The 23,360-nt window shown below is 38.8% G+C and overlaps 2 protein-coding genes across 6 annotated transcripts; both read left to right on the forward strand.

Annotated features, from left to right (window-relative positions):
• The first annotated feature begins 1,778 nt into the window (after positions 1-1,778).
• Positions 1,779-9,732, forward strand: LOC143884143 (nucleolar protein 56-like). Its single transcript, XM_077387557.1, has 8 exons — positions 1,779-2,305; positions 2,968-3,182; positions 3,258-3,415; positions 5,601-5,788; positions 5,864-6,116; positions 6,766-6,914; positions 7,035-7,187; positions 9,196-9,732. The coding sequence occupies exons 1-8, from the start codon at positions 2,101-2,103 to the stop codon at positions 9,567-9,569; spliced, it is 1,695 nt and encodes a 564-aa protein (XP_077243672.1). The 5' UTR covers positions 1,779-2,100; the 3' UTR covers positions 9,570-9,732.
• Positions 9,733-14,146: 4,414 nt separating this feature from the next.
• LOC143884144 (arogenate dehydratase/prephenate dehydratase 1, chloroplastic-like) lies at positions 14,147-23,099 on the forward strand. 5 transcript variants are annotated; one of them, XR_013252754.1, is made up of 13 exons: positions 14,148-14,754; positions 17,747-17,814; positions 17,926-18,018; positions 18,099-18,299; positions 18,581-18,661; positions 18,751-18,846; positions 18,993-19,070; positions 19,157-19,246; positions 19,348-19,415; positions 19,587-19,668; positions 20,196-20,350; positions 22,506-22,562; positions 22,636-23,099. XR_013252754.1 is itself a non-coding variant. In XM_077387559.1 (12 exons), exons 1-11 carry the CDS (start codon positions 14,496-14,498, stop codon positions 22,560-22,562), a joined length of 1,173 nt encoding a protein of 390 aa, XP_077243674.1. In that variant the 5' UTR covers positions 14,147-14,495; the 3' UTR covers positions 22,636-23,099. The 5 variants fall into 5 exon arrangements, 2 of the variants coding, with proteins under 2 accessions (XP_077243674.1, XP_077243673.1); XR_013252753.1 differs by having other exon boundaries at positions 22,651-23,099; XM_077387559.1 differs by lacking the exon at positions 20,196-20,350 and having other exon boundaries at positions 14,147-14,754.
• Positions 23,100-23,360: the final 261 nt, after the last annotated feature.

Below are 23,360 nucleotides of genomic sequence, written 5' to 3' on the forward strand. Positions count from 1 at the left end.
CTATAAAATGGAAACCAAACACCAAATTAGGGACATGACATTAGAAAACCCTATAAAGCCACCATTTTTTTTGGGAAATGATATATGCGCCAAAGTGTTTTGATAAACATACGCTCCGCTTGCTTGTTGTGTAGTATTTAAAGGGCTTTAAGATCTTTTTGAGAACCGTAATATCCTCTGACATCCTGTTAAATACTACACGATAGACAAGTGGAGCGCAGGTTTATCAAAACACTTTGGGGCGGATATCATTTTCCTTCTTTTTTTTTGGGTTAACAAACTGTTGTTCGGTGGTCACGGGTTCAAGTCACGGAAACAGCTTCTCTGTGAGCCATGGGTAAGGCTATGTACATCTAGCCCTCGTGCCTCAAAATTGCACTAGTTTTTTATACGGTGTTTGCACGTACAAGTCAGCACAACAAAAAATACAGTGGGCCTACACTATTAGATGATCCGGACCGTGTTTTTTGGGCCTGGCTTAAATGGATTGTATGAGAGGTTTCTTAAACTTAGGGCTGGCAATTTCACCCGAAAAAAGCGGGGATCCGCCCCGCCCCGCCCCGTTTGGGGAGGGGATTCCCCGATTTGAAAGGGGAAGGGGAAGGGGAATATAAAAATTCCCCGGTGCGGGGAGGGGAAGGGGAAGGGGATGGAGTTGTCCCCGCCCCGCTAATCAATGCCATTTTTTGTAAATTTTTAAGTGTTTTTTTTAAGGAAAACTACTAGAAGCTCTGTGGATCGGCTACAAGATTCCCCCAAACATAAACTTAGCTTGTCTTTTCCTTTTAATTAGCTTCTGAGAGCATTTTGGGAACTATAATAACCTTTTCACAGATGTTGAAATAATAAAGACAAGCTGAGAGCCTGAGACGCTGAATGTATGCAATTATCAAAAAATCGTAGTGCCAACAGAATTTTAGGGTTGGATTGCAGGTTTTAATTTTCAACAAGAAAAATTTAGCTACTAGAAATTTGTTTCATGTCAGCACTAGACTGAATTGCAGTTAAAGAAATAAGTCATTTGTTGATTTTGTTCTCTTCTCCATTCTCATTTCTCATGCTCATCTGGGGGTTAACATGCTATACAGAATGAACTAATGAACATTATTTTGCGTGTGTGAGCGCCCACTTATGGACTTTTAAAGTTCATTGTGACTACTGAAATAGTTACTTTTTGCACATTGGCTGCCTGATAATGAAGGTAATCCTGGTGCTCATTTCCTATTTATCATTCCATAATTTATGCAGAAAATTGCTGAAAGATGAGGTCCTGTTGTTATTTATGTTTGTTGTCTCATCCATGCATTTCTTATTTTATCTATCTGTTTGTTGATCACATGAATAGAATCATAGCATTCATCACAATATTGTCTGTAATGAACGTAGAAGAAAGAAGCTCTGTTTGCTGGTTTGGTTGGGTTCCAAAGAGGGGGCGGGGCGGGGATTTTGTCCCCGAAGGATGCGGGGAGGGGAAGGGGAAGGGGATTAGATATTCCCCGCGGGGAGGGGAGGGGGATTCCCCACCATCCCCGCAGAGGGGAAGGGGAAGGGGAGGGGGAAAATTCCCCGCAGAGGGGAAGGGGAAGGGGACCCCAACATCCGGCCCCGACCCGCCCCGTTGCCACCCCTTAGTTAAACTTTTCCATCCATTTTAAACATCCACTGATTGATTTGAAGGGGCACTCCCTGTTTTAGCAATGACACTCCTTTTCTAGTTAGCTGTATGAATATGGCTCGGGCCTCAAACATGGATCAGTACCTTTTTCATTTATCAGTGCATTTACAACCTTTAGAGGGCTAGGATCGTCTTGCCTCATAGAGTTTTGGGACGCAGATGAACGGTTCAGATCATCAAACAGGCGGCCCCACATGCACTCTTAGAAGAAAATGTCATCACGCGTAGGGTACTACCTTGTCTTGAACCCTAAAACCCCCCTCAGAAAGCTGCTCCCCCTCCTCGCTCCTAAAACCCTAGAAAACAAGAGGAGGAGAAACCCTAAACCCTGAGAACCCTGACTCAAAAAAACTGCTCTTTCCAAAACTCTAGAAAACAAGAGGGGGAGAAACCCTAAACCTCAACACCATCTCTCACTCTCTTCGATGGCGCTGTATGTTCTCTTCGAATCGGCCTCTGGATTTTCTCTGTTCCTGGCTCACGGCATCGATGAAATCGGACAGAACACCGAAGCTGTTCGGAATTCCGTTCTGGATCTCACTCGGTTTGGAAAAGTCGTGAAACTTGCCGCGTTTCACCCCTTCTCTTCGGCCTTGGACGCTCTCAACCAATGCAACGCCGTATCTGAAGGTGAGCGTATGAGAAGTGTCATTACTATAACGAGGGAGTGTGGATATCATTTGTGTTATTGGATTGGTTTTATGGTGTCAGCCTATGCATTTGTGAAGGGTTTGTTTTGTTTTGTTTAAACCTTTTTTCTTTTCTTTTTTTCTGTTTGGTGGGGTTTCTCTATTTTGCTGTTACTGTTATTTTAAATGATGAGGTTTTCTGTTTAGGAGTTTTGGTGCTTTTGAAGGTGAGCTGGGGACGTGTTTTAATCCTTTTGACAGAGGATCTGGTTAAGTGTTTTAGTGCTTGGACATTTTTTTATTTTTTTTTTGCTTTTAGTAATTGGGTTTTCTGATTTGGAGTTACTGAGCTTTCACTAATGCAATTTTATTTTTAATCTCTTAGGATTAGCTAATCATGCAAATTGTTTGTGGCAGATTAATAGTGAGAGCTCTTTTCATACTTTTTTTTTTCAAGAATGAGAGATTATGTGTAGGGATTTTCTGTTTTCTGGATCCATCTGATTTCAAAAAGGGTTTTTTTTTTTTTTCAAAGGTTAGGGTTTACATTTTCATGGGTTTTTTTTTTTCTGTTTATGGAATTATAGTGTTTTGTGGAATTTATTGCTTAGGCTTTTTGGAGCTTAAAATCATGGAAATTTCGTTGTGTACTTGGGGTTTCAGGGCTTTTGACTGATGAATTGAGGAACTTTTTGGAGCTTAATCTCCCAAAGGTGAAGGAAGGAAAGAAGGCTAAGTTCAGTCTTGGAGTTGCAGAGCCGAAAGTTGGTTCGCAAATTTCTGAAACTACCAAGATTCCATGTCAAAGCAATGAGTTTGTTCTTGAGCTCCTTCGCGGAGTACGCTTGCATTTTGATAGATTTATCAAGGACCTAAAGGTGTGCGTCTGATTTTTCTTATTTCTTCAGTCGGATATGAATGTTAGCTGTTTCCTCATTTTTTCCCCTTCACAGCCATCAGACTTGGAGAAGGCTCAGCTGGGTTTGGGCCACAGCTACAGTCGAGCGAAAGTCAAGTTCAATGTTAACCGAGTTGATAATATGGTTATTCAGGCCATCTTCCTTCTTGATACTCTAGACAAAGATATTAATTCATTTTCGATGAGAGTCAGGTTAGTTGTCTGTCATATATTTTTTTCGAATTCAAGCTTTTCCTTAAATGTGTACTTTAGAATTTTTGGTCATTATATTAGTATCTCTTAGTAGAATCCTCTTTCAAGTTTCAACCTTTATTGTGTAGAAATATAATGAACATGTACTCCATGTACCTGACCCTAATCTGCTTAATGTGGAAAGTTGAGAAATGTTAGGAGTTGATTCATGCATAAGCTGTTTTTCATGTGCTGAGTATCACTAGCATTGAAAATGGTGGCAAAATTTGTGCCATTAAGACAAAATGGTTGCTATATTATTGCTCTGCTCATATTTTTGCTGCTATATGATAGTGGACGATTTCATTAAGAAAATAGACAGGGAGAGGAAAATTTAGTTAATAGTGTAAAATCAATTGATTAATTGAATGTCTCCAAAAGCATATGTCATTAAGCTGAGTTGTTTGCTTACCAATCTAATAAGGGACATTATAATCAACCTCTCACTATCATGCTTGTTGCTTTGTGTTTGCACTTCGCACATGGCACTAGTGTATTGCCATGAAGTGTTTTTAGGCAGGTATTCGGCATTCCTAATTTCATGTATGACTATGCTTACTATGTCACAAGGAAGATATTGAAAGGTTATATGCTGAGGATATTGCAATGCTCATGTTCAAGGATGCAACCTGATGATAGGACTTGGAAGAAATGGATGGGGCCTTTGAATGGCTGAGTGGAAGTTTGCTTTAATGCAATTTTTTTGTATTTAAAAGGGGGTTCTTAATGATAGCAGTTTTTTCGCCTTAAAGTATGGGGCATAGAGTATGGAGACATGACTACCCAATGCCCAATAATGCCAGGGTTTGGCATTATGGTCCCATCTTGCGTGCAGTACTAAGTTTAGTCATGTTTATTGTGAATATGTTACACTAAAGTTTTCTTCATAGACTGAGAGGGGTGGATTGCTATTACATTCTTGCTAGTTACCTTTGCAGTCTTATACCAGTGAATTCTCTGATGAAAACATTACTTTGTTTTTTGGAGTTACAGTTTGCTGGTGAACCCATAAAATGATTGTTCCAAAGAAATCTCAATTGAACTCGTTTCCTCCACATTACTTTCCCTGATGTTGCCACATCCGTATCAGTTGGAGACTGTTACTAGTGGTGTGAGTTTTTTTTTATACTGTTTAGAGAGGGTATGGTCTGATTTGCAGCTTTGGATCGGAATTACTTTGCTAACTTTTTGTGGCTCCTTACCTCTTGCCAACTTCAAATCCTAGTTTGTTATTAAAAACTGGATTTAATGTGCCATAGTGATGATGATAGGAGCAGTGTTTCAAAATGTGGATGCGGCGCGGAACGTGACCAATGGAAATCCTAGTTGACTCGGCACGCTGTGGTCGAGTACTCGGTTGACGCGGCTGAGTACTCGGTTGGTGCGGTCATAATTCAGGGAGAGTCAAAGGAGTTTTTATCGACTCTGTAGGGCAAAACGTAGAACATGGTGGCAAAACGCAAAACACGGCAAAGGTAAAAGGGATTCGAGGGAGTTTTAAAACTATGGATAGGAGCATGCAAAAATTTTGATTTTCCTTGAAGTGATGCAAGCATGTTAAATTTTTTCGGTTAAGGGCAGTTCAGGTACTACCGAGTTTGGCATGATTTGCAGCACAGGGAAGTGAGATATAATACAGTGATTGGCAATTTGGCATCCCTTTGTCTTTGCTCTCTTTCATACGGACTTCTTTAAATTGTTCCATTTTTCTTTGCCACATGAACCATTTGCATGTAAGGGTATGTCGTTTCAAGTAAGTTATGCCCTTGTATAGGGGTGTTTGGAAAGCTGTATTGTATGCTTTTACTCTGTCTGAAATGAGTCAATTCATGTCCGTTTAGCGCAGGTTAAAACTCCTCATTTGTGAGTTAGGATAAACGAACGTAGTTTCCAATTTTTTTTATCAAATTGCTGGAAATTCATCATTACAATTTCTGAGATTGTGTCGTGCTCCATTAATTATTCTCCAACCAGCATACTAAAACTGGCATCCGGAACTTGATTGCAATCTAGCGACCATAACCAATTGAGAAGGTCGTAATGAACACCAAATGTTTGCACGAATATGCTTCTTTCACTCTCTATATATACATATTTACTATAAACACAGTTTAAGTTTTTTATTGGATTCACCACCTTTCTGCAGAGAGTGGTACTCCTGGCATTTCCCAGAACTAGTGAAGATTGTCAATGATAACTACCTATATGCCAAAGTTGCAAAATTTGTCGAGAACAAGTCAGAGTTGGCGGAGGATAAGATTCCAGGGTTAGCAGATATACTTGGTGATGAGGACAAGGCAAAAGAGATTGTTGAAGCAGCTAAAGCATCTATGGGTAAATCTCATGAAACTAATTTGTTTTGTTAATGATATGTCTCATGTTGTACTAATCTCGAGTTTGTCTTTTCAGGACAGGATTTATCTCCAATCGACTTGATTAATGTCCAGATGTTTGCTCAGAGGGTACTTGACCTTTCTGAATACAGGAAGAAGCTCTATGAATATCTTGTCACAAAAATGAATGACATCGCACCTAATTTGGCTTCTCTAATTGGTGAAGTTGTTGGGGCCCGTTTGATTTCTCATGCTGGTAGTCTTACGAATCTGGCCAAGTGCCCTTCTTCTACTCTTCAGATCCTTGGCGCAGAAAAGGCTCTTTTCAGGTTTTTGATTCATCATCCCAGCTTGCCGTTCATTAGATAACAGTGTTTAAAAGGTCGAACACAAACGAGAGCTTGGCCAAGGTAAATCCGAGTCAACTCAAATGAGTCATGGTAACAACGTAGAGACCCATATCAAAAAAAAAAAAAAAAAAAACCATAGAGCAAAACCCTGATTCGAATCAGTACTTGGCCAAGGTAAACCTTGGTTGACTCGGGTGAGTTGAAGATTGACTCAGAGTTATTAAACAGTCCAGGATAGCACCATTGCACAATATCCATGCTTTTAAAAAGTTTCTGTTCAGGCACACTTTGTTGAAAGTTATGCCATGTTATTCTTTTACAATTAAAGATGGTAGTATGTTTTACTGTTTGTTGTCTAAATTCAAAACCTCTTCTTGGGAATCTGGTCGGTGATAATGAAGGTTCACAGACAAAACAGTATAAATTTTCCATAATATTTGGTCCCGATTTGTTCTGTTGAATTGGGTAAATAAAATGCTGCAAATTTCCATCAGCTTCATGGCAAACTTTGTTTCTTCTTTTCCCTTTTCCAAATATTTTGTGTTCAGGCATTTTCTTTTTCCTTTCATAATTTTTCTACCGTGTCCTTCACATTATGGCCTCTCAGATTGATGCTGGTGGTCTGCAGGGCATTGAAAACTCGAGGGAACACCCCGAAGTATGGCCTTATTTTTCATTCTTCTTTTATTGGCCGAGCATCGGCACGAAACAAAGGCCGTTTAGCTCGTTATCTTGCAAATAAGTGTTCTATTGCATCTCGTATTGACTGTTTCTCAGGTAAGACTATCCTTGTATTTCTGAAATATAATATGTTTAGCAGGGTCTTATTTTTTACCAATTTTTATTTCATATGATGGGTTTATGTTGGATGACAGTACTGTTATCTTGTGTATACAGATATGAATACCACTGTTTTTGGGGAAAAGCTCCGTGAACAGGTTGAGGAGAGATTGGATTTTTATGACAAGGGCATTGCCCCTCGCAAGAACTTGGATGTGATGAAAGCAGCTATCGATAGTACATTAAACAAACACACCCAAGAGAGAGAAGGTAAGGGCCCTTCCTTTATGTACCACTCTACTATATTTTTCACACTATCAAATAAATAAACTGTTAACCAACCAAGCTTTCTGCATTGTATTATGAATTTATATGTTCTACAAAAATTTTATAACTGTCAAATAGTCATAGCAAGCACTGTTACAAACTTTGGATCCAAGAAACAATTGGCAAGGCAAATGTTTAGAACATTTATGAAATGCTTGTGAAATGCTTCCCCTTCGGCTTGGTGTTCTTCCCTTGTCCAAGCAAACTGCACCTGTTAAAAGGAAGCCATTCTTGTCTCGATATCCAGCTTTCGGAGTGTAATATCCCCGGGAGGGGAAGAGAGCAGATGGCGCGGGCGAAAGGGGCAAGGTCCGCTACACGTCTTGCTGCTGAAAGAGTGCAAACCTATTCTTTGAGCAGGGTTGGTTAAGACAAAGAGCCAAAGAGAGCTCTGGACATAAGAGGAGGCTATTGGTAAAGATCCAGCTACCATAGTTTGGCGCGTTCCGCACTTCGATGTTACTAATAAGGGCTAAGAGGGCCCCTATTAGCGCTCCTAAACGCCCTTATTAGCCTTAAAAGGAGGGCGCGCTAGCGCGCCGTAACTTTATCGAACCCCGCCGCTAGCGCACTTACGAATAGGGCTCCCTCCCACTTCCCTCCGAGCCTCTATGAATATAATGGAATATGTTTGAGAAAAATCGTGAAATTTGCGTACATTTGAAAGAGAAAGTCGGGTCTAGATGACTAAAAGAAAGGAGGAGGGCCAACCGAATCAACTCCTTCCGAATCGAATCTCTTTAGAAAGATCTTGTCTCGTGGTAAAATGTGAAAACAAAGTAGGTGATAAAGTAGCCTGTAGACATGGGAATAAAGGCATCAATGTATCATTTCAAAAAATTTGCCTAGACAAGATATGCCTTATCTTACCTTTCAAAAAAAGAGAGAGATATGCCTTATCTTAATCTCTCTGTCACATAGTTCTACTATATATGTAAATTTTATAAATATGACACAACAGAAAGCATGGAATGAAGGTTAAGTGCATGCGTTTATGATGGAGGTTCAGTTTTCACTACAATAATTTTTGCTATAATTTTGAATTTCATGCGATATTTACAAATGGTATATGAGAAAATGATGAAGTATTCATCAAATAAGAATTTAATTCGGATTTTTTTTTGTGTGATTGTAAAAATTTATGTGTAGTTTGTAAAATGTCAGAATTCTTGAATTATTTGAGACTTCTTGAGTTTTAAAACCAGGCATAAAAATCTGGGACCCTTGCAAGATTTTTTCAATTGTTTGGAGAATTTTGTAACTATGGTTATAGGTTTGCAACCAAGCATTTGGTTGCTCAGATACTTGTGAGCATTAAGTTGTAACATGTACAAGCTGAACCAATTATTTGTAAATGATCATCTAGTTTCATTTTTTCTTATGGGGATTACATCTATTTGTTCATGGGATTTGCCAAGGACCATCGCAGAAGGCATTTCGGGGACCAGCTGTTGCATGAGAGAGCAGCCACCTTAGATGCGTTAAATGAATAAGACAAAATATGAGCCTATGTGGCTGCACTCTCATGCAACAGCTGGTCCGCGAAATGCCTTCTTCGATGGTCCCTAGCAAATCCGTTGGTTCATTTTTATGAATTCTATAGCGTCCATCCATTGCTCTTTGGTTCCGATCAAGATTTACAAGTTAAAACCAACGGTATGCAAATGATCACCTGCTTTAGTTATTATTATTATTGTTTTTAAATATTTTTTTATCATGGGGATCATATTTATTTGTTCGGTTTTGTTAATCCTACGGATCTCTGCACTTTGCCCTCTGGTTCTGTTCACCACTAACTACCAAAATTGGCCTTCTCATCGACATTTGTTTGAAGACATAATCTAACATTCTCAGCCATGCGTTGATGTGTCGTATATTTGGAACTTGTACTTTTTCATCCGGTTTTGTTTTATGTATTTTTTTTTTTCAATCCTTGCATCAACTCGTGCAGATGAGGAACCTACTGAAGTTTCCGTGAAGAAAAGTAAGAAAAAGAAATCGAAGGGTGAAACGTTGGATGGGGAGCCTATGGCAGAGGATAAAGCAATGGAAGCCGCAGATGGAGATGCTTCGGCCGATCCCGAAACTGAAAGGAAAAGGAAAAAGAAAGAGAAACGTAAGTTGGCACAGGAGCTGGAGCAAGAGCAAGAGAAGGTTTCTGAAAAAGTGAATGGTGTGAATGGGTTTGAGTCTGACCAGAATGGAACTGCTAAAAAGAAGAAAAAGACGGAGATTGAAGAAGCTGTAAACACGGGTGATCTTCAAACTGCAAGTGAAGTGAAGAAGAAAAAGAAGAAGAAAATGAGAAATGAAGATGATGAGTGAGTTCTTATTTTACTTATTTATCTAACTTGTGCTTGTTATCATTACTTATTTATGTAATGATTATTTTGGGCTGTTGTCATATATCATCCAATATTTGCATTTGGATATGGAACAAAATGGAATTTTGAATTAATCAAATGCTTGCTTTTTCATGTTCTTGAAACTGAGTTTCTTATGTGTACTTCCCTTAAACTTTTATTTTTGATTTACGGGTTACTATGACTTCTCTGATTCTCAACTTCTGTGATTCTCAATCCCTGGTGTGAATGGTTTTATGGATCCCGTTGTGTCAAACCATGGTGTGCATGCACAGACAGACAGATCACATATCTGTGTTGATGGGTAGATAACATTGTTTTAAGCTGAAGACATCTCACTGCTCTACTCTTACTACTCTCTAATTACAGTACGGATTGAACTGCCATTCTGATTCTTGTGATTAAATAAAACTTAACCGAAAAAACCAAAACCTAATTTTATGAAACGTAAGTCTTGTAAGCTTATTAGCCCTGCAATAGTTTCCATGCAGATTTTCAATCCTTTGTCTAACCTGAACTTTCCATTTTAACCTCAAAACTTCCAATCTAACCTCACCTGTAAGGCTGTAACAGTAGAAAAAGCTTAAGGGTGTGTTCAGTTGCGCATGGGAAACGGATTCGAAAAGGAAAAGGGGCCCATTTTCCGTGGATTCTCTCTAAAATGGACGTTTTGTTGGGCGGATACGGAAAGCGCGCTGAAAATAAACTTACGTGGAATCCATATTATCCCACGTATCTAGGCCCTTTCCGAGACCAAAAATCTGACCAAAACACACGGAATCGAGGTATTTTCCTTGACTAATGCATCACAACTTTTTGAGAACGAAAAATTGCAATTTTTTTTAGAACAAAAAAAAGCCCTAGCCTTCTGCTGGTACTCTCCCCTCTGGCCGTCTCTATTGGTCCTCTCCCCTCTCGTCGTTGCTCCTCGCCGCCGTCTCTCCTCGCCGACAACCCCTCCTCGCAGGTACTCTCTCCTCTCTGTTTCTCTCTCGTTCTATGCTCTCTCTTGCTCTCTCTCTCTTGTTCTCGCTCCCTCTCTGCCATGTTTTCTTTCTCTGCCATTTTCAAATAAACCATGATTTCATTTTTTAGGGTTTGGGGATTTTAGGGCTTGGCAATTTTATAGATTTATATTTTTCGTCATTTCTTTTTTATTTGATCCATCTATTTCTCTGTATTTTACGGATTTTGTGTTGCTTAATTTTGTTTCATTTTTGCAGAAACTCTAATCTTGTTTGTTTTTTTTCCTTTTTTCTTTTACATATTAGGCAAAAGCTGGTTTTGAATTTATTTCTCTTTCTTTTATTTTTGCAAATACCATCAATCTGGTTTTGACTTGTTGGAGTTAGGGTTTCATTGTTTTGATTTTTTTTTTTTAGGGTTTCTGGTTTTCATTGTTGGAGTTAGGGTTTCTGGTTTTGCAAAAAACCCCAATCTCTTCCTCTGCCATTGTTTTGATTTTTTTTTTTTTTTTTTAGATTGGGATTTATGTTGTTCTTTTGGGTTCAGATTTAGCTTTTCATGTATTCAAAGTTCTTAAATATGATTTAGGGGTTTATACGATGGTTCAAATTTAGGTGGTTTGATCTCTAGTCTTTGGGGGCTTCGAATTGTCTATATTTTGAACCAGCTTATGATGGCAGTTCCTCTTAGGCTATGGTTTTTCTCACATGCTTTTGGAAGTAGGAGATGATACTTGTAGCTTTTTTTCATTTATTTTTGCTCTCCTTTGTTTTGCAGCTGGTTAGTATCCTCATTTAAGCTTCCTTTTCCAGAATTGTTCCATGATTTGCAAGGTAATTACTATTCATAGTTAATTTTTTTTCCTTCCATGTGGTAGATAAATGAATTTAAGTAGATGTGCTTGGATGGATGGTTTATGGAGGGATGGTCTGTGGAGGGATGGTTTATGGATGGGTGGTTTATGAAGGGAAGATTTGTGATTTTGTTGTTTGTGAGTGTGTTTGTGTTAGTGGACTATTTGGTAGGGCTTAGGGGGCATAACTTGCTTTATATGTGGTAAAGAACATATTCTGTGCTGTTTCTTTTTTGTTTCCTGGCAACTGAATGCATATTCCTGTTGTTTCTTTGCTGTTTCTTTTCCGTTTCCTGGCAACTGAATGTGCACTCCTACTGCTTTCTTAGCAGTTTCTTTTCCTTTCCATTTCCTTCTGCCACGTCATTTTTTTTTTTTTCCGTTTCCTTCGCACAACTGAACAGACCCTAATAGATCATAATATAAAATTGAATACGGAAAAAAGAACATGAAAACTTTATAACCTCACCTCTATCATAATCCTTTTGGTTGCTAGTAAAAAAAAAATCCATTGGATTTTTGTGGAAAAAGGAAGGTGACATCAGCTTTACTTTGAAAGTCTCAAATGTAATTTTCTAGGGAATGATGCTCTCTCTTTCTCTCTCTTCCCTCTCTCTCCACTCATAACAACACCCTTGTCTAATAAACACATTGAGATCAATCTTAAAAGTCTAGAGTCTAAATTTTGTGCAGCGGGTATGAAAACCAAGCTTATCTTTCTTAGCACAACTCTTGCTCTAACTTCAATTTATCTCTATCAAAGGCCAAAAACAAAAATTTAGCCTCTCATCAATCTGTCTAAAATTTGCAACAAATGCAAAACTTAACCTTATGAAAAAAATATATTGCATTTGTGTTTGATTGTTCAGCAAGTGCAAAAATAGTACTTAATCTAACCTGCACTTGCTACTGTATGGACCTTACTATAGGATGATCCAAACCGTCCATGTGATGAGTTTTTATATGGTGTAAGCCCTTTTAGTCCCGTATTTTTCAGAAGGTACTGCATGGACCGCACTATATAGGATTATCCGAACTGTACATGTGATGGGCCACAACGTAAATAAGTCGTGCTAAAAAAATCATTTCTATAGGATGATCCCAACCCTCCGATCTATGGTGGACCAGTTGTCATTTTCTGATTTCTCGTCCTTCTTTCCATCAACAAAAGAGTAGGAGATCATCCCATGTTTCCAGGTTTTAGAAATCTCAGGATGGGGAAGAGATGAGCCTGCTGCACCTGCAGAAGATTTTTTTTTCTTCCCAACAGTTAAAGCAAAGCATAGAATTTTGTACTTTGCCAATCACGATGTTCTATGAAACTATAGGGAACCATGCCATCTAGAACAAAATGAGCATCAAGTCTTTCTCCATCTCATTTTTCTCCCATGCATTACGATCAAGGGAAAATACTAAAAAAAAAAAGTCACTTTGCTAGTCTTCCTCAGGAAAGTCATAGTTGGAGTACTGGGAAGGTTCCTCCAACTAATTTCTTTGGATGAGAAGAATGTACATGTGAATGAGGTAGAGACCAAATAAAAATGGATAGATCTGGCTCTCTAATCAATGGCATGTGACAAGTTGGGTTGGATAAGGGAAAATGAACTCTCATCTGAGTGCTCGCAAAAACAATCAGGAGTCGAACAAGAAAATGAAATCAAATCACACTTATGACTTATTCCATGAGAAAATCATCATGTTGCCACGTTGTTGACGTACATTTGTTATTTTATCAAATAAGCAGGGATACTTTTGTCATAGAAACGCTCATTGATGTGTTGTGGACACATGATGTGAGAGGGAGGGCTGTTACGGACCCCCCTGAATTCAGCTTGTCTTCCTTCCTACCAACTCTGATGCAACAAATAACAATAGAAAATGTTACATGTCAAAGAGCAATATAAAATGTTACATGTCAAAGAGCACTATAGAATATGTTACATATCCGAGGGTGCATTGGATTATCTTAACCTAACCCTCTATTGTGGGATTTAAATTGTAGGACCCACCTCTTACCCCATTAGTCTCCAATTGAACACGGGTGAGCCCTATCGAAATAAGGGCCCTCATTATAGGCCTTGATTTGCATATCTTGCGGCCCAAAAATCATGCCAATCATACAATCCTAATATGGGATTTGCTAGCATCCATCGCAGAAGACATTTCACGGATGGGCTGTTGCATGTCAGAGCAGCTACCTCATGAATGAGCATGTGTGGCTACTCTGACATGCAACGGCCCATCCGCGAAATGCCTTCTGCGATGGACGCTAGAAAATCCCTCCTAATGTATAATAGGGAAATGATATCACCATACTGTATTTTGATAATCGTACAATCCTAATATGGGATTTGCTAGCATCCATCGCAGAAGACATTTCATGGATGGGCTGTTGCATGTCAGAGCAGCTACCTCATGAATGAGCATGTGTGGCTACTCTGACATGCAACAGCCCATCCGCGAAATGCCTTCTGCGATGGACGCTAGAAAATCCCTCCTAATGTATAATAGGGAAATGATATCACCGATACTGTATTTTGATAATCGCACTCCTCACATTAATAAAAAGTACGGTATGGCCCGCACCATATGCTGATCCAAACCGTCCATTAGATGGCCCACAGCCTAAATAGGTTGTGCCCCATGAATAATTTCCTCACGCATCCTATAAAATCTCAGTCAATGGATACTTGCGAATACAAAAGCACCTTTTAATTAGGGAAGTGATATTTACGGAAATCCTGTACCTTTTTTAAGAATGGAAAAGCCCAAAAAAAAATAAAAAATCAAATGAGTTTTAGATTCTGGAGCACATTAGAGTCACAATCAACCCCCTACAGAAACCCTTCATCTGAATTCTGAGAAAAACAACGTGTTACCAACATTCACATTCCGCTCACCTACTACAAGAATACCTTCCCTTCTCCAACAACCTTCCCCCCCGCCCCCTCATTTTTTCCTCCTCCAAAAACCCATATGAGAAATTCTCATTTGGGTTCTTAATATCATTCTCTCATTAATCTGGGTTCGTCTGATTCTGCAAAATAAAGGTTCAATTTGGATGAGAAAATGTCTCTGACAAGAGTTGTTGCTTCACAGGGGTGTTTTTATCAATTGGGTAGGAGTGATTTTGACACTAGACGTTATGTGATTGCTTCAAATTGGAAGAGGGAGACTTCAAAATGGAGGTGTAGTATTGGTGGACAATTATTGGCTCAACCCGAGACCCCTGTTGAAGACGAGAGCAAGTCTTCTTCATCCCCCGTGGATGGTCTGGCCAAGCTCCATGTGTCCAGGAAATTCCATAAGGATTTGAACTCTCTTCCAAGTAAGCTTGTTATGTGCTTTTTCCTGATATATATGTCTAGATTAGTGAATGATCTTGTTATAGATATTTGCTGAATTTCCAATTTTTCTTTTATTGGCTCCCATTGTTTTTTTTTTTTTTTTTTTCCGGTGAATAGCTTTGATGTTTTCAGTGCTTTGATTATTGTCTTCATGTCTGTCCTTCACACATAAAGTTTAGTTGTATTTGTTGCATTTTTGCTTCAACTGATCTCCATATGCTGTGGTTTTACTTAGGTTGTAATTACAGTCGGCATAACTGTCAAGTGTTTATCAAAACCTAAAAAATAAGTACTAATGACTGAAAATGTCATAGAGCATGGCAACCCACCATCATAATATTTGTGATGTGATCGGGGCTTCATGGCTCAATATCTTTAGGGACATTTTATTTAGGGAAATGATTTTAGCATAAACATGTTGTATCTTGTCTTTTAGTATATAAAGAGCTGTAGAAGGGTTATTACGGTTCCCAAAAAGCACTTACGAGACAATTAAATACTAAAAGACAAGATACATGCGCCCATGTATCAAAACATGGCTGAAATCTTTCCCCTTTATTTATAGTTTCTGTTTTTGATAATTTCTATTTTGGTATTTTTTCTATTTTGCAGCGTAGAGTAGTATTTAATTGTGGCTTCACTAAGGGTATTTAAATCATTTATCAATGATTTATGACTTAAAAATTCTTATATCGTATTGGTTATTGATAGGGTCCACTCACGTAAGGCAAATAAAAGGGGTGGCTCAGTGCACGAGGCTCCCGCCATTGTGGGGTCTCGGGAGGGCTAGATGTAAGCAGCCTTACCCCTGCTTTGCAGACAGGCTGTTTCCGTGACTCGAACTCGTGACCACCAGGTGACAATGGAGCAACCTTACCATTGCGCCAAGGCTCGCCCTCTCACTCACTCAAGGCAAATATCACCTATAAATACCTTTTTAGAGCCCTAATTGAAGCATTATTGGAGAAAAGCGTGAATAGCACCCCAAGGTTAAGGTTTCTTCCTCCTTCCTTTTATCCTTCTCCCTTCTCTTCACTTCATCCCTCATCTTTCTTTATCTTTCTTTGACTCTCTTACCTTCTTCTTTCTATTCTTTCCCATTCTCATCTCTCATCTTCTATTATTCCATCTCATGTCTTCCCCTTCCCCTTCTTATATCTTAAATCCATTTTTCTCTCATTTCTTCATGTTTCCGGTTGGTTTATAAACCATTCTCCTTTTTTCTTGATCTTGTTCTTCTTTCCCTTTTTTCTTGATCTTGATCATCTTTTCTTTCCTTGGTCTCTCTTCTTGATCTTGATCTCTCTTTTTTTTAATCTTGATCTTAATCTCTTTCCTTATTGGTGTATACATATTTTCCCATTGATTTCGTTGTCTGGGCTTCACACGAGGATATTTGGACTATTTCGGACATTCCTAGCTTCTCCACCTCCCTCTTGGACTTCCGGCATACAAGATTCGAGGTCAATGCACTAACTTTTCTGGGTGAGATCCTTCCTAGCACCATTTTAACCATATTAGACCCTATTTTGAGCCAGTGATACCCTTAGGAACATTATCTTTGCATATACCTTATCCATGAGCCTGTCTTATCTAGTTTTGCTACTTTGGGCCCTAGATTTCTCTTTTCCTTTATTTTCATATTGTACCTAGACCATACATTTATTGCCCATATTTATCTTTGTTGCTATCTATTGGTGTGGCTTGTTTTAGAAAATTTCATGCTTAGACAGATTTAAGGTCATTGATGAGAATTCTTTAAAGACTAACTCTGAAGTAAAACCCTAAAGACGGATTTGTTGGGGGTTCCACGTGAAAGCAATTAATCCCACATCGGTAAAAACTGGTGGATGTGGGTGGGTTATAAGGGAAGGGGCACCCTACCTCTAACGGATAGCTTTTAGGGGGTGAGTTCTACCCGGTTAAATTCCCAACAACAGGTGGTATTAGAGCTAGGGAGTGGTAACCCCGGTGTGCCTCCGAGGACGGAAGAATCCCTTGGCGAAGAATTTCGGCAACCCCGGTATGCCTCCGAGGATGGAAAAATCCCTCGAGGAAGATCTCGTAGTTCCCACGTTGCCTCCGCGTGGAGGGGCGAGATTGTCCACGGTGCTTCCATGTGGAGGGGGAGATTGTTGGGGGTTTTGCGTGAAAGCAATTAATCCCACATCGGATAAGTGAGTTGATGTGGATGGGCTTAAAAGGATTCGGGCACCCTACCCTTAACGGCTAGCTTTTGAGGGTGAGTTCTACTCGGGTCCCAATAGAATTGATTAACTTCTCGAACATTTAATTTGAAATTGGAGCTGGTTGTGCTATTTTATGTGAAAATTAACCCATTAAGCTCCTAAGTTTTTCGGAATTACCCGCGAACCTCCGGGTTTGCACCAATTTGTGACAACAAAGCCCTCTATAGTCCATTGAATCACTTGAGTAAATAATAAGAGGAAACCAAAATTGCCTCGCTTTCATTCTTTATTCTTTTCTATTCTTCTTTTGCTGATACTTCTCTTTGGTATCCTTCATCTTCCTCTTAGCTTGATGAATGCTCCCGCACCAATCATAGTCACAAATATTTGTCTTGGGACTTTCTCGAGGTGTATCTCAAGATATTTTAGTTTTTTATTTTCAGTTTTATATCAAGAAAAATTGAGAAAAGAAATATCAGGAAGTGTTACTCCATTCTGGTAAAACATAAGTCAAATGGATCGTGACAAATCTCAAATAACTGCATAAATGGGGGTTTATTAACTGCTCTCTCAAACTTGAATAGAAGAATTAATCATAAATTAATCATAGATATGGTTATAGGTCTTTTCTTTTCAATCATTCTGTTCCATCCAGTTTTCCCATTTTAAGTTTTTTCTGATGAAGCTAACAGTATAACCCTGACAAAATGTTTCTCAAGTTTGCTACAGATCTTTAATTTCATTTTCATGCATTTCATGGCTCAGTAATTTTTATGAATTGCAGGACCATTGTCTGTAATCGATCTTTCTGCTTCTCCAAGGGATGGTTCCAATGTCCGAGTGGCATATCAGGTTTGAATTTTATTTACCTTGTCATATTAAATCATTTCCTATTACAAGAGTTGGATGTGCATCATTTTAGTGTTCTTGTTGTTCTTATCATGATTTCTTTAACTAACGTAGGGTATACCGGGTGCCTACAGTGAGGTTGCCGCCCTCGAAACGTACCCTGGGTGTGAAGCCGTTCCTTGTGATCAGTTTGAAGCTGTTTTTCAGGTTTTAAATATTATAAAATAGTCTTATTTGAGTCAATCCACACTCTGCCACCTTTACATATACTAGTTTCTGTTTTGCAGGCAGTCGAACTGTGGCTGGCTGATAAGGCAATTCTTTCTATTGAGAATTCTTTAGGTGGAAGCATTCACCGTAATTATGACTTGCTTCTTCGCCATAGGCTACACATTGTTGGTGAGGTTCAGTTGATTGTTAACCACTGCCTTCTGGCATTACCGGGCGTGACAAAGGATGACCTAAAACGTGTTTTAAGCCATCCCCAGGTTGGTGGTTCTCTTCTCTATTTTTTTTCTTTCTTAAAGGAAAGAGGGAGTCTAGACTCACAGGCGCCCTTGCAAAAATGGAAGTAAAGGGCGCCCCTATTGGTCCAATTCCATTTAAGATGGCACAAAAATTTATGATCACAAGTGGAATTTGACCAATAGGCAATGGTTAACAGGGGCGGATATATCACTGCTGCTAGGTGTCCCAAGTAATCATAAGGGGTGGATATATCACTTCCCATTTTTATATCTTTCCTACATATTGGATACTATTTTTGCAGGCTCTTTCTCAATGTGAGAACACGCTGAGCAAGTTAGACATTATCAGAGAAAATGTGGATGATACTGCTGGTGCTGCTCAGGTGATCCATGGATGATTCTTTTGCACTCCCTCAATTCTAGTTATATTTTGGCTTAAATTAATTTCTTAAGTTTGAGATTTTTGGGCCAGTTTGTAGCTTCAAATGGCCTAAGAGATACCGGAGCTGTTGCAAGTGCTCGAGCTGCAGAAATATATGGGCTTAATATACTTGCAGAAAGAATCCAGGCAAGGATTTTCTTTATTTTACTTAACTCTTATTACTTTTTGTATGTATTTCTCTGTGGACTTTTATTTTGAAGAATGCATGCTTTAGTTAAGTACTACCTGTGGGTATTTTAATTTTATTTAAATACCACCTAATGTACTCGCAGGATGAGTCCGATAACATTACACGCTTTCTGATACTGGCTAGAGAGCCGATAATTGCGAGAACAGATAGGCTTTTTAAGGTTGGACTATTTCTTCTTCCTTTTTTTGTTTGGTTATAATGATATCCCAATTTTCCAAGGCTGAAACTTTTACTCTTCTCTTTCAGACAAGCATTGTCTTCACTCTAGAAGAAGGACCCGGAGTGTTATTTAAAGCTTTGGCTGTGTTTGCTTTGAGGAACATTAATTTGACAAAGGTGTCTTTCGGAGGGTTTAATATTCTTCTTTTAGTTATTTTTTCTGGATTCGTTTTAACCTTGACTGAATTCATGATGTCGTCCTTTGTATGCTTGTCTAGATTGAAAGCAGACCCCAAAGAAATCGTCCGCTGAGGGTTGTTGATGACTCTAACACTGGAAGTGCGAAGTGAGCACCATTTTCCTTGTAAATCTGCAATTGATGTTTAAAAATTAAAACATTTCTTGTGTAATCTGACTATTCCTAGGCCAAGAAATGATTTTTAATATGTTGGAAAGTATATCTTTCTATTGGGATGACATCCCTCCTTCAGTCTAAGTGACTAATTTCTGAATGTAGGTACTTCGACTATCTTTTCTTTATTGATTTTGAAGCATCTATGGCCGAACCTCGTGCACAAAATGCTTTGGGCCATCTACAGGTCTGTATCATTTATTATCTAAGAAAAGTGTAATTTCTTCATATGTGATATTGATTTGTAGTCACATCCTGATTTTGAGCTGTAATCACATCCAAAGCTTAATATTTACAAAAACCTAAGTTATATTTTGGAATACAGAGTTGACTTTATATCTTTGGCACTGTTACTCATTTCAAATAAATTGAGAACACTTTTTTGTTTGGTTAGTAAGCTGGGGATGGTACTCAAACACATTGAATCTACTATCTACTATACGGTAGCCATGTCACATGTCATAACTTGTAGGTAGCTGAATTGCTTCATTGCAACTATATTTTTTTAAGGGAAATGATATCAGCACAACCATGTTTTAATTATTGCACTAACCCATCTTGTCTTTTATTGTTTAAATTGCTGTCAAAGATTGTGACGGTTGCCAAATAGCTCTCACAAGCCAATTACAAAGGAAAAGACAAGCTGAGTTTGTGCAGTTATTAAAACATGGTTGTGCACTTGTGCTGATATCATTTCCCTTTTTTTAATGATAGGAATTTTAATAAGAAGATATGAGAAACCAAACAGCACTCCCAGACCAAGCTGGTCATGAGCGAAGAAGCAATACAACATCACCTCATGAAGGCTAAACCCGTATCTCAATCGAGAAGACCACAGAAGAGATCATAGCAGGTCTCACTGCTAATGTGTATGTTTTTACACAAACTTATATTTATTGGTTTGCTTGCAAATATCTAGCAATATAGTGTTAAGTATGTGTGTCTAGCTGTCTATGTGTTGTATATAGGTAACCATAGGGTTGATCTGGTGATTCATGTTTTGTTCATAACTTCATATCCCCATCCTAACCATTATATAGGGTTGATCTGGTGATTCATATTTTGATCATAACTTCATAATTTCATATCCCCATCCTAAATATTATCACTATTTTAGAGCCTTGATCCCTAGTCCCTTGGGATTTTAAACTTTTTTTCTATAATCTAGGGTTTCTGCTGGTTGAATTGGCAACTTCACTCCCAATTTTATTGAAATTCTTGCAGCTCTGAAATTTCTCCTTCATTTTTCCTTAAGTTTCTCCCAAACTCGATGGCCGAAGAGAATCAATTGGAGTGGCAGACGAATTGGCTAAGCAGGGAGTATACCTGGAATCAATATGTATTGCTCTTCCGGGAAGTGTAATGGGGGCCGGGGATGGGTAGATGAATAGATGCATACGTTTTTGTTTTAGATTTCTCGTTGTAAGGGACGTTTCTGTACGTGCCCGATTACTGTATTGGGGACATCTTGTCCCCTTTGTTTGGGTCTTCCATTAATAAAGTCATCTTTAAAAAAAAAAGAGAATCAATTGGAACCCATTGCATCACAGTCTGAAAATTCATGAACTTATAGATAACTAATTCTGTGAACTTTATATCTGATATATATTTATGTTTAAAATAAAATCCCCAAGTGCATTATGGTTGGAGAAAGTGCCACCTTGTATTCTAGATATAGTGGAAGCAGTGTCTTGATATAGGGTGTTGAAAACTGAGAGATCTCTAATCTCTCATAAGAGGATCAAACACATTGTGCTCCTAACGACAAGATGAGATGTTAGAGAAACACTAGGGGTGCAACTCGGGTCGGATTGAGGCCAACCTGAACCCGACCAGAGGAACCATTTACTCAACCTGTACCCGACCCGAGTTCCAAGCCGATGAGGTTCGATCTGACCCGAGGAACCCTTTTTCCCAACCCGAACCCGACCCGAGGGAGCCCTTTTTCCCAACCCGAACCCGACCCGTCCTGAGTTCAAGCCGACCCAGCCCGACTTTTTAAGCTTACTAGAATAAAAAAATTGTCGGGTTTCACTCGGGTCGGGTTGCCCGAGCCCTCAACTCGAACCCGAACTCAGCCCGACCCGACCCGACTTTTTTTTTTCCGGGTTGAAACCCGTTGCACCCCTAAGAAGCACACACAAGCAAGAAAACACGAGATTAGGTGGGTCAGTAGTGTGGATACGTTCATGGGAGAAGAGAGTTTCACTATTTCAATTAGGGTTGACAACTATCTTTTCTTTTCTCTCAGCCAAGAAACACCAAAAAAACTTCACGTTTTCTAACCCTAATTTATGGCCTATATATCAATACCACTACATCGAGAAATTATGAAAATACCCTTGTAACACAAACCGAAAATTGAATTTTCCTTTCGGGGTGTATGTTAGCCCTTTGGGATAAAGAATCACTGCCGTAATACAAGGCATTTGCACAATAATCTCCACATATGCTCAAATTTTGCAAACACCCAAAGATCAACAACACCGTGTACTCTTCTAGAATGCAGTTTTCTCCTTCTTGCACATGATATGCCCACCCACTCCATGAGGTGCCCCATCAATCATTAACATCTGCTGATATTAGCCATTGCATTGTCATCTGAATGTAGTTTCTTCAAGTGAATAATTCCACCTGCTACTCACTCTCTTATCTTGTGATGTCTCACATGAATATTCAACCTTTGTTTTTTTTTCTTCTATTGATTAATAAATTCCATCATTTCATAAAAAGCTATTTATCATACATTAATTTAGTGTATACCTTTTTCTTGTCATCTATCATATATAACTCATTGCCACCTTTTTTCTATATCAAAATGCTTGTATCAGATTCTCAAATAATTGGTCCTTAGTAATCACAACGTTTCTTCTTTACCGGGCGTGACAAACTTACTTGCATGTAACTGCTCAATTTGATGTTGTTACAGTAATGATGGCCTGTTAGGATGCAGAAGTACTTGGTATATGATTTTTCTGGGATTAACTTTGAAGTTATGACATACAAAGAATTGTCCATGTGCAGGAATTTGCAACATTTCTTCGAGTTCTTGGTTGCTATCCCATGACCTCTGCTCTATAGGTATTCTTCCTCAGTTCCTTTTATGTTGGTTTCAATCCCCAAACCAAGAACGATTGCTATGTTAACATGTTAGATCCTGTTCAATCAGGCGGCAAAATTGAATTCCTGGGGATTCATGTCCTAGAGCTGGATGATTATTGGGTCTCCAACTAGAGGACCAACATATATTTTTCTTTATCCCTTTAACTGGTTGGGTTCCAATGCTGTATCATCCATTGGGTATAATGTGTTTTTTCTTGGTTAAGCAAGAAATTTTGTTAGTGATTTAGTGCTGTAACGTATGAAGTCTGTACATGACTATATGGAGGATGGGAGCTAAGCATAGAGATGAAGTTATTTGTGCAGAAAGGTGCTTCTTTCCATCTGTAACAATGGAAAGTTGATGTCTGATCTGTAACCTTACACTTCCTATTCTTTCTTCATTATCTAGTTCCCTTTTGGAAGAATCAAATCTTCAAATGGGAGTTTAAAAGGTGATGCTTCTCGAACTGTAATTTGTTTCAGTGAGATAATAACAGAGACACTTAATTGTTGTTATCGCCTTTCTTCTACTTTCTGCTGGATTGACTGAACTCCATGGGTCAGCTGGATGATGTGTTTCAGTGTGGGCATACAACTATTTGCAAGTCTCTCTGCATGTTATTTCGAGAGTGAACCCTGATTGATGGTTTGATCCATAGTACACTTGAAAAGTGATATCTTTACTGATACTTACATAGTAGGAGAATATACTGCTAACTAAAGCGGCTCAAGAAACTAAGCAACTGAAGAGATTACAGTCAGGGACTTACTTTGTAT

Source organism: Tasmannia lanceolata, unplaced genomic scaffold, assembly GCF_043159265.1.
Source record: "Tasmannia lanceolata isolate RefF3 unplaced genomic scaffold, GAP_Taslan_0.1 ptg000008l, whole genome shotgun sequence".
Classification (NCBI taxonomy): domain Eukaryota; kingdom Viridiplantae; phylum Streptophyta; class Magnoliopsida; order Canellales; family Winteraceae; genus Tasmannia; species Tasmannia lanceolata.

Excerpts from the sequence above, each read along its gene's own strand:
- LOC143884143 (XM_077387557.1), top strand. The coding sequence starts at position 2,101 with ATGGCGCTGTATGTTCTCTTCGAATCGGCCTCTGGATTTTCTCTGTTC. Across the intron at positions 2,306-2,967 it reads ATGCAACGCCGTATCTGAAG|GGCTTTTGACTGATGAATTG; the intron begins GTGAGCGTATGA and ends TTGGGGTTTCAG. Across the intron at positions 6,117-6,765 it reads GCAGAAAAGGCTCTTTTCAG|GGCATTGAAAACTCGAGGGA; the intron begins GTTTTTGATTCA and ends GGTGGTCTGCAG.
- LOC143884144 (XM_077387559.1), top strand. The coding sequence starts at position 14,496 with ATGTCTCTGACAAGAGTTGTTGCTTCACAGGGGTGTTTTTATCAATTG. Across the intron at positions 18,300-18,580 it reads GTGTTTTAAGCCATCCCCAG|GCTCTTTCTCAATGTGAGAA; the intron begins GTTGGTGGTTCT and ends CTATTTTTGCAG. Across the intron at positions 19,669-22,505 it reads ATGCTTTGGGCCATCTACAG|GAATTTGCAACATTTCTTCG; the intron begins GTCTGTATCATT and ends GTCCATGTGCAG.